The 10,926-nt window shown below is 44.4% G+C and overlaps 1 protein-coding gene across 3 annotated transcripts; it reads left to right on the plus strand.

Moving 5' to 3' along the window:
- The first annotated feature begins 587 nt into the window (after positions 1–587).
- Positions 588–10,061, plus strand: klf5a (Kruppel-like factor 5a). 3 transcript variants are annotated; one of them, XM_040138348.1, is made up of 4 exons: positions 588–949; positions 2,067–3,231; positions 4,575–4,634; positions 7,419–10,061. In XM_040138348.1, exons 1-4 carry the CDS (start codon positions 782–784, stop codon positions 7,595–7,597), a joined length of 1,572 nt encoding a protein of 523 aa, XP_039994282.1. In that variant the 5' UTR covers positions 588–781; the 3' UTR covers positions 7,598–10,061. The 3 variants fall into 3 exon arrangements, with proteins under 3 accessions (XP_039994282.1, XP_039994283.1, XP_039994284.1); XM_040138349.1 differs by lacking the exon at positions 588–949 and adding an exon at positions 1,090–1,653; XM_040138350.1 differs by lacking the exon at positions 588–949 and adding an exon at positions 1,936–1,965.
- Positions 10,062–10,926: the final 865 nt, after the last annotated feature.

Consider the following 10,926-nt stretch of genomic DNA (forward strand, 5'->3'; position numbering starts at 1 on the left):
CTACTAAATTATGTAAAATTAAAGCTTAAGACATACTGCAGCATATAAAGTAGTCACAGTTAGCCCCCACCTTTACCAGCTGCAGCATTAAAGTAATACTTAAACTTGAATGCAGTCGTTATGGTCAAAAATGTTACTCAGGAATGGGCCACTCTGCACAATGTTTGATTATTCTTTTGGTACTTTGAGTATATTTTAATGTTAATACTTCTGGACTTTTACTTCTAATAAGGTACTTCTGCATTGTGGTATTGCTACTTAAGTAACAGATCTGAGTACTTCTTGGGCCCCTCCAGATTTACATTTAAAAAAAAAAAAAAAAAAAAAGCTTAAAAGAGTCACACACATAAAAATGTTATTTAAAAGGCTGGTACATGAGTTTAACCTTCGCTTCCCTTTTGTGTGTGTGAGTGTGTGTGTGTGTGTGTGTGTGTGTGTGTGTGTACGGACTCCGGCCGATCCTGTGAGCACTTTACGACAGTGTTAATGTATTTAGATGCAGCGTAGGGCGGTGGCCGGTGAATGAATGATCAAAGCCTTTCTAAACGTTCGGTGGGCGGTGCGTGCGCTGTATTTACACCGGGCAGCTCCGCCCTACAACATGAGATAGAAAACTGTCCGCGGGCCGGTGGAGCGATGAAACAAGTGGAAGGAGATGTGGCAGACGGGCGCTCAGCAATAAGTCCACCTCGTCGGCTCCATTCCCCTCCCGGTACGCTGTAGCATCCCCCTTTTTGCATAACAGGACGAACGACCGTGTGCGGCGCTGCACCGGAGCTTCATGGCCGCGACCCTCGCGATGAGCGGCGGCGGCGGGCAGGAGGATCCCTTCTACCCGCTGCAGAAGGCGACTCTCCCCGCCGGATTCTCTCTGGAGGACTCGGCGTTGTTCGGCTTGGACTGCAAGATCACAGAGACGGACAAGGCTGGACAAAATGACTACACGCAGGTAAACCGGATAGAAATCAAGCGCACTTTACACATTAGTGATGTATTTCATTGAATGGGCGTGGCAGACTGGTTTTAGACCCAGGTTTTTTTTTTGGGGGGGGGGGCAGGTTTTTTTTCCCCCCTTCTGCTGGCGTCCGAATTGCAATCGACCTAGCTGCGTGATGTTATTCATCACTTTGTTGTGCACTATTTGCGGTAATAAGCGAGCAGGCTGCGACCAGCTGGACGTGAAGCCGAGCTGCTCCGCCAGCGAGCGCATTCGCCGCATGTTTTCTGTGCCAGCCAGTTGGTCACCAGTTGTTGGTCTCTTCTTGGCGTCCGCTCTCACCATCATACCACCCTGACGACAACTGACTCCAGCTTCGGACCGAAAGGTCCCGGCAACTCTGTCCCCCAGCTAGCAGGAAACTTGTGCGGCAGAGGAGAAGGGTCTATATAACAGCTGGTGGGATCGGGAGCCTAGGAATAACAGCCCATCCTCAGGGTGCTGCTGCTGCTGCTGCTACTGCTGCTGCTGCTGCAGCAGAGGACAGGGAGGCATGGGTGTTTCCCCCATTCCCTTTCATGTTGCTGTTTCATCCTCTGCTGCAGGGCTTCTCTAACTTTTATGCCAGTTAGATCCCTTCAGACACACAGGAATGAGTTGCACAATATGAACGAGGGGTTGTTTAACATAAAGTCGTTCGCCTGTTTGACCAAGTGGTAGGTTGCTTCTTTAGTCTGTTATCGTAACTGCATATGTGCAAATTTCATAACGTGTTACGTGGGAGGTATTCGTATCTGATTCTGTGTTTCCACCAAATCGTGGCCTGATCCTCAACTGTTGCCCTCGCAGCTGCTGGGTTTTTGAGTTCAGCCTTGCAGGCAGAGAGGGAATGTGGCAACCGCCTATTGATGACTACTTGATAAATGTTTTAGCGGTGACTGTCCCATCAAACCTTTGTCTTCTCAAAATAGCGCCTCAGAATAGTTGCATGGTGGCTAAAGAGAAGCACTTGCTGAAGCCTTAGCTGGGTACATTTAATTTTAACCAAAGCTTACTTGAAAACCAGAAAATGATCTGTTTCTAAACCAGACTTTTTGTGTGTGTGCTTGACTTTTTTTTTTATCAACAGGCAAAATGTGAGATGGACAGGTATCTCTCCCCTCAGCCTCTTTCCCTTCCACCTCCTGCAGACAGTCAGCAGAAGTCACACAGAGACAGTGCATCCGCAGTGGATCAGTTCTTCACTGATGATCACACTGGGGCTCCCTACACCCTCAACATGAATCTTTACCTCCCTGACGTCGCCTACCTGAGGATGGGCCTGTGTCAGCAGGTGCGGCCCCCTCAGCACCAGAACCACACAGGTCTCACCCAAATCAAAACAGAGTCTGCCTCCCCGTGTTTCTCCCCCAACCTCCAGCCGCACTGCCCCGACACTACGCCCACGAGCAGCTGCGGCACATCTGGGCACGGGCCCGGCGGTATTGCTATGAACACCTCCGCCATAAACATGGCGTTAACAGGGTTACCGGACTTCACTAGTGTTTTCAACCAGTCGGGAGGCAGCCAAGGTGGCCATTCGGTGCCAGAAGTGTTTGTCAAACAGGAAATGTCATCGCAGTTTGAGCAGCATGCTCTTCATCACCACGACAACAGCGGCTCGCTGTTTCAGCTCCTAAACTCTGGCTTGGACCTTCACCATGGCAATGGTATGGAGGGTCAGCATCAGCATCAGCATCAGCATCAGCATCAACATCAACATCAACATCAACATCAGCAGCAGATACAACACTCTTCCACTTCCACACTCCACGCGCCTTTCCATGATTTGCCGGTAGCTTCTTCTGCATCTCAACGGGAGCCCACTGCCAAGCCCGCCTACTGTGGCCTGGGTGGGAGGGCATACACACACCCTCATGCTCGGGCACACCCCCATTTCCTCCAGCAGCAGGTGCCCTACCTGCCGCCCTCTCCGCCAAGCTCGGAGCCTGGCAGCCCTGACAGGCAGAAGGAGCTGCTCCACACCATGTCCCCTCCTCCGTCATATGCAGCCACCATCGCCTCCAAGTTGGCAGGGAGCACCCCTGGACTCGGACCGGGCCCGGGACCGGGTAACTTAGCCCTGCCCCTCACTGCAGGCCCCACGCCGGTCCCGGGCCAAGCCGCAGTCCTTCCCCAAGCCCCCGCAACAACCCCAGCCCCGACCCCAGCCCAGACCACTGTGCCTGTCCGCTACAGCCGGAGGAGCAACCCGGACTTGGAGAAACGACGGATCCACCACTGTGATTACCCAGGTTAGAACGGCAGCACAGTCCACTTTGCCACTTTATGTGCATGCTGATTCTTGTCACTGTTGTGTGAGTGCGTTCATTTTGACACTGCGCTGTGGTCAGGTGAAATCTCTCGTCACTCACAAAGGTCAGCTTCAAGAAGAATTTTTTTTTTTTTTTTTTGAAATTCTTGTTTTCTTTTGAATGACTTTCCCAGGCCTATGAGTCACAATAAGTACTGCGGCTACAGCAGAGAACATGTTGCTCTGGAATTAGAATATTTTGGCAGTGGAGACCATCAGTCACTGCCTGTCAATTAACTGTCTGGTTTAAACCTACTTTGTATTTTTATTATCACACCTCAAATAGCTCCGGCACTCTCAGCCGTGAGCTCTCCCACATTGCTGTGGCTTTAAAGTTGTCACAGTTATGATTGTGGAATGAATTGTGTGTGTGTGTTTGTAGGTGTGTTAATTAGATAAATGTTCTCCTTAAGTCATTTCATTTGTTTACCACACACACATTTGCATACACACTTGAGATTGCTTCAGCAGCTGTTTTTTTTAAACTGGCTTCCACACACACACACACACACACACACACACACACACACACACACACACGTTCTGTAGCTGTACAATGTGCAGCTACATGTGGGATATGTCAGCTTACCTGTGGCAGCATGTAAGATCGGCTTAAGCGGAGCCTCCTGCAGCATGCTAGCACACGTCTAATTTCTTTTAAAGTCAGATGAAGTCAATCTTTCATATCCACACAAGGACAGATCCACACTTTACCAAATGTATATTAGTGCTCACTGTTTAATCTTTACAATACATGAAATTCTATCATTTTCTTATGTAAAGTCATAATAAATCTGAGGAATGTCTTTCTAAATCATTCAAAATCCTAATGACCTTTCCGACATTGTAATTCACATACCGTGTATGAGATAATGTGCAAAAGGTTTTGAAATCCTGAACTTAAAATATCTCGACTTTGATGTCAAACTAACAGGTGCAGTGAACAGGAGTTTTCAACAAAGCAGCACTCTGTGCAATTAGTGGCATGTGGTTGAATGGATTTCTTTGTAAATACACCAAATTTAAACAGTTTTAATACCAAATAAGACTGTGCGGGCCGCTTTTTAACAGTCACGTAAAAATCCGACTATGTTAGACCAGTTTTTGTTTTTCGACAAGACAAACATTGGCGATGTGAGATTCCAAACAGCTTCTGTTCTTCATTAGTTCCAATTTCTTGCATACCACAGCTCAGTTTATTGGGTAAATCATATCTGGCACATGTGAATTATTTAGATTTGGATTTAGCCGTCTGTTTGTGTTTATCTCCCTTTCTGTCGTCAGGCTGCAAGAAGGTCTACACCAAGTCGTCCCATCTGAAAGCCCACCTCAGGACTCACACGGGTAAGACATTCCTCTCATTAATGCAGCCTTTTTAAACAGGACCCGTCAAAAAATGACGCTGCCCACACGACTCGTATTTCGGTATCTGCACTGGCACCATGTTGCTAGGCAGAGTGTTGTGTTCTTGGCATGTGTGTGTAAATGTATCCTACCCCATTCCCATCCTCTGCCCAATATACTATTCCATCAAAACAGGTGGAAGTGACACACTTCTGCCAGTGGATGACTCTCGCACTATGTGGTCAGTGTGAGACGTGTGGTGCCATCTCTCTCAGGATCCCATTGCCTGTTTAGACAAAGAGCGTTGATACACTTTTCTGAGACTAGTTGGAATTAATCGACGCTATAAATATATACAAGATCTGCCAGTGCAGATACAAAAATATCTTAGATCATCTTGTCCATCATATATCCACTCAGTCATCACTGTGTTTCCCTTCACAGTCCATTTTCCTTTATCTTGCATTACCTTTCTTTTCTTCTTTCTCCCAGTCACTCCCCTTCTTTCACATTGACAGTACGTTTGAACTATTAGTGTTGGATATGCAGAGTCAACAAACAAGTGCTTAGGTGTTGGGCCCCACCTCACTCCAGCTAACAAAGCAAAGCTTCTGTTGATATCTACGCATTCCTCACTCATCTGGGTACACACGCAAAACTCCCTCTAACCACTTTGCGATTCAGAGTCTGTCCCTCTTATGAATCTGAACTACTTGCTCGGAACATTGTTGTGGGTGTGCTTGCCTTGCATTTCAGCACTGGGAACATGACACGACAATTAGATCTGGCGTCATTCATGCTGCAGGCTGATTGTGGTTATTGCAGTTATTACAGACCACAAGATGAGAACACAACACGTCAAGAGGGATGTAGCAGCAGCAGCTTTCATATCCGCCCTGCTTTTGTCAGTCTCGCTTAGTTATTTTCTTCCCTTTTTTCTATCCCCTTAATTCATCTAATCAACTTCTCCTCTGCTTTTGCGCAACCCTTCCTGTGCCCCCCCCCCCCCAATTGCCCCCCTCTATTTATATCTTTGTCTGTTACTCATTCTACTTCTCTCATTCAGCTGCTTCAGTGCACACTTACGCACTCATACACACACACACACACACACACACACACCTGTCAGTAATCTGTATGAGATGATTCCTAATGTGTTTGGGTCCCAGTGGGAGTTCCCACTCTAATCTCCATCAACATCCATTACCCTGATTGTTTGTGTGTTTGTCTGAGTGTTTGTGTGTGCGTGCCAGTTTGCGTGCGTGCGTTTGCGAGTGTATGGTGAGAACTGAAAACTCCTCTCAGTTCACTGTCTTTTTGTTTCTCAGCGTCTGTTCATCATCTCCTCATTGTGTTCAGTTCCAGGTGTGTGTTTCCAAGATTGGCGACGCTGGCTAAATTCGTAACAGGTCTACTGTGGTTGTTTTAGCAACGCTGCAGACTTTGCTGGGCTTGTTTTTAAAGGGTCGGTTAACCCAAATGACCAACAAAAAAAACCAAACATATTTTCTTAGTTGCCTCTAGTGGTATCCAGTATGCAGACACTTTGTTTTTATTTGTCCAGGTTCTGTGATATCCATCTGAGATTTCTGCTTCAACTTCAGTTTAATTGAGGTGTATTTCATTATGTTTATGGTGCACAGAGCTTCTAAATTTGACATTTTAACAGTTTAACTTTTTTTTCTTATTAGTCTGGATAACCAACAGAATAAACGTCACCAATTTTCACTGTTTCTTTGATAGAAGTAGTTCCAAGCTATTCCTAGTGAGGTCTCTGGACTATCCAGAGTAATGGGAACATTGTTTTTGTAAAGTCACACAATTGTTGAATTATTATCTGAGATGTTACAAACAAGGAAGAGAAGAACAAAAACATCCAACCAAACAGCACAGTTTCCATTGGATTCCTTTATAATTAAAGCTGTGTGCTCTCAAAGCACTGTGGCACATATTTAAGACACTGTCATCAATTACATGGAGAGGCAAAAAAATTAATTTAAAATAGAAGGTTAACACAGCTAACGTTTTAAAATGCATTTCTAGCTACGCAAAAATCAACTTTCCAACTTCCCAGAGACCATATTTCAGACCAAACCAAATACACAGAACTCGTAGAAGTGCTTGTAAAATCTTGCCTTTGGGGTGTAATGTACTCATCTGGATGACTTTTCTAGGTGTAATTTCTTATTTCACATCTCACAAATGAAATTCCAGTATCGCAAAACCTGGACCAATAAAGCCCAAATTATCTGCACGGATAGATATATCAACAGAGTCAAGTCCAAAAAATACATTTTTTGTAATTGAGGTGAACAAGGGGTTTACGCCCACATCTGGGCCATTGGATCCGGATTGGCGGTTGTGGACCTAAGACAGAGCTGGGGCTGAACAAGACAGGTCACACTACTTTTCATAAAGTGCCTGTGGCTGCAGCTGAAGGTTGCTGCAATGACAAGAGACGTGCACAAAAGCAAAGGAAGACAATACAGACCAGTCTTCCGTGGGAAATCTGTGCAGCATTAATGTTTGAGTGCTTGATGAATGTGTAACAGTGCTATGACTGTATATGTTGTTTGACAACTGAACTTTTCAGTAAAGCCTGTTTTCCTAGTTGATCCACCCAACTGTATGAATCATCTAACTGGGGGAATTCATGTCTGTTTGAATGATGATCAGGGTAATCAGGACTAGTCCTATTCATTCAGCTCAGTGCTACTATTTGCTCAGTGTTTCGGAGGGCAGCAGCACTCATCCGGACCTTTCTCTCTTTCTCCCACCCCGCAGGTGAGAAGCCGTACAGGTGCACGTGGGACAGCTGTGACTGGCGTTTTGCTCGTTCAGATGAGCTGACGCGCCATTATCGGAAGCACACGGGCGCCAAACCCTTCCAGTGCGCTGTCTGCTCACGCGCCTTTTCCCGATCCGACCACCTCGCCCTGCACATGAAGAGACACCAGAACTAGCAGCATTTACACACACACACACACACACACACACACACACACACACACAATACAAACACACAAGCACTATTTTGACACACATAAAGCACTCACTCCACCCCCCCACAGCTACAATGTTACAACTTGCCTGATGCAGAGCAGCTCTCACTGACACCACAGCTCCTCCTGGTGCTGCTGTCATGTGCTCAAACAGTACAATAGCTTAAGAAACGGGTTGCTCTTAACCCAGACTGGGACAGTTTGGAAGTTGTAAAGTAATAGATAATAGCCAGATGAAGTTCCTGGTCCTTTAACCTCGAGTTAACCTGGTATAGATTTCTTTGGAGAAAAACAAAGAAGAAAAATGGAAACAAACAAAAAAAAAAAAATGGTAGCTCCAAAATGTGTATCCGGTCCATTCGGACTCTTTCGTGTGACTGGATGAAAGCACTTACCACTCAAAACTTGTACATGTTTTTTTTCTCTGTTCTAACATAGAACTGGCTTCATATTTTTTTTTTTTTTTTTTTTATAAAGGATAAGCTTTTGTTTATGAAACTAATCAAACCAAATCTTTGTTTACTCCGTGGTTTGTTAGTTTGTTTATATAACTTGAATATCCAGAAATTTTTTTTTTTTTTTTTTTTACTAAATCATTTGGTTTGCACTAGAATTGTTAATCTAAGTCTGAGCCTTTTTGGCCCATGCATCTCATTCACCACTGGAACAATCATTATAACTACTGGACTGAATCTCACAAATCACTGCTGTTCAGATATTAAAAATTGAAGGCATTTATACTCTGGAGAGCGGGAAGATAGTGCAGGAAAAGACGAGGGGAGGGGCGCAGATTGGAGAGACAAAGATTTTTGATTTTAGAGAGGGGAGATCTGAGGGCGACTGAGAAACAGAGGGAGCTGGATGGTTGCTAAAGAGCAGCAATTAGGTGATGAATTATTCAGATTGTCTTTCGATGGATTTCCAGCCAGAGAAATCTCAGCAGAACCCACCGACATTTCCTAGAATTCATTCGGTTTTACACAATTGACTGTATTTGATACATAAGCTTCAATTAAGAGTCTTCAAAAATACGTTTACTTTACATCTATCTCATCCAGCGTTTTACTTCCTCCTTTTTTTAACCAAAGTATGATCTTCATCATGAACACCTTATTAAGTGCCTCCTCCTCTGGTTTATGTGGCTTTGTTCAATGGTAGCAGAGCTGTGATCAATGTAGTCAGTCCTTTAGACATGCATGGTGCTGTTTTTATTTCTTAATCTATTGAATCTCCTGACTCAGTTTGGGTAAACAGGAAATTTATTTTAAATTACAAGGTTACCCATCATCCATCGTCATTTAACAGCTCTCAGCTCAGGCCACTTCACAGACATCCTGACATGTGGAATTTTTTAATGCAAGAGACAGTCAGTCCTTTCTCTGAGGGTTTTCGCCTTCTGACTCTGTACACAACTAACTTGCAACACGGCTATATCATTCAATCGAACGTGGACGTGTTTAGTTAAAGGATAAGTTCCCATTTTCCAAGACGCTCTAAAAAAAAACAATGCTCTCGTGCCCATGTGCACATTGCAAAAGTCACCGGTTGCTGCAAGTGTTTCTCTTGTCCCTGCTGGCCACAAAGAGATCCCTGCCTCAAACATGGAAGTGATGGGAGACAAAACCAGCAGCCTTCATTCTGTGTCACAATTCACTGTGAAGTTCAGCTGGAGATGATATGAGACTTTATCATTCTGAGTTAGACAAATCAAATCAAAGTTAATCTAATCGGTGCGAATTTCCCTCCTTACGCTTTAACAGACAGCGGTAGTTTTTTGAGCTGTGTCGAGGAGTAATACAAAGACCAAAAAGACAGTTACTTTGGAAGATTTGATTTTGCATTGAAATCACCCTTTTAATGTACATATGGACACAAGAGTATTGTGTTAAGGCAGACTTGTCGTCAAATTGTCAGCCTATCCTTTAATATACACTTCAGTGCCCGTTTTGGTGGTGTGGTTTAGCCTGAACTTCCAACTGCAATTTTTCATTCACTGCAGGTAGCGTTGAGATGATATAGCACTGTAATGTATCATGGTAAATCTATTTATTTGATTGTGTAGAAGTGGGGGTTGTATCAGATCACCTGTCTTTCTCCCCAGCAAAAATGCCTTAATGTAAATATATGCACTGTAAATAACTTGATTTTGTTTGTCCGTTTTTTTTTCCTCTTTTGTTATTATTTTGTAAACAAAAGGGCAAAAAGAGGAAAATGCCCCGCATCCAAAAATATTTGAGCCTTTTTTTCTTTTTGATTTTGTTTCCTCGTCAAAGATATTTTGATGCCATTGTTTTATATATTGTCCTTCCAACAACTTATTTTGTAAATCCTTTTTCTTCTTCCTCCGTGGTAAACGTTCCAAAGACAAAAGTTGTTTTTCTTCAACTGAGTGAAGCCGACCCTAATAAAGTCAACTGACACTTTTACAGACGTATTCTTGTGCTGAAATTAACCTTCTTTTATCTGCTGACAGTGACTGAATTTCTTGGCTTAAGGAAGCATGTGGTACATTCTGTTTTTTGTCCAAGAGTTTTATATTAAAGCATTTGTTGAATAAGTAAGCCATGCTGTGCAGACCGAGATTGTGGCGTCTGTGGGGCATTAAAACAAGCCTCGTCAAGGCCTAAATGAAACAAATGAGACATAACCACACTTAATCTTTTACAATCTAAACAGGGTTTTCGTAGAAGTGCTGATCCTCTGTGTCTGGGATTTTCTGCGGTAGATCCAACATACTTAAAAGTTCAGTTTCGGGCGAAAGGAGATAAGAAGGGAAGATGTGGAGGAGAGGCGAAGCGCTCTTGTCCAGGACCTGCAAGTAACCTGCAGCACCCTTGCTGATCAACAAACAATAGTCCTTTGATATCCCAGCAAGAGACAATGGACAAGAAAATAAATGTGACCACCACTTGGGGACCGGAGGGGAATCCCACTGCATTGAAATGGACGTACAAACATGCGCACACACCATATGTTCTTGGTTTAAGTCATAAATGTGACCCAGGGTCTCTGTTGTAATCTACCTCAGATGTCAGAAAAGAGGGAGGTGGAGGGGAGAGAGTGAAAGAAGTGAAATGCAGAACAATCTAAACAAAAGAATCTCTGGGGGGACCCAATCAACCACTTCCGTCCTCCTACATCTCCTCTCGCTCTCCTCCTCCTCCACTCTTCTTATTTAATTTCAATTTTTTCTCTCTTTGTCTTTCCGTGCACCGTGCCCCCCTCCCCCTCCCCCCTCCTCCCCGGTGGAAAGTATTGTATGAAAGTCCAGGGGCGCTGCTCTGTGGGTC

This window comes from Xiphias gladius, chromosome 11 (genome assembly GCF_016859285.1).
Source record: "Xiphias gladius isolate SHS-SW01 ecotype Sanya breed wild chromosome 11, ASM1685928v1, whole genome shotgun sequence".
In the NCBI taxonomy this organism is placed as follows: domain Eukaryota; kingdom Metazoa; phylum Chordata; class Actinopteri; order Istiophoriformes; family Xiphiidae; genus Xiphias; species Xiphias gladius.

Bases quoted from the DNA above. Each gene is read 5' to 3' on its own strand.
- klf5a (XM_040138348.1), top strand. From the start codon at position 782: ATGGCCGCGACCCTCGCGATGAGCGGCGGCGGCGGGCAGGAGGATCCC. The intron at 3,232-4,574 runs GTTAGAACGGCA...TTCTGTCGTCAG, and splicing joins CCACCACTGTGATTACCCAG to GCTGCAAGAAGGTCTACACC. The intron at 4,635-7,418 runs GTAAGACATTCC...CCCACCCCGCAG, and splicing joins CCACCTCAGGACTCACACGG to GTGAGAAGCCGTACAGGTGC.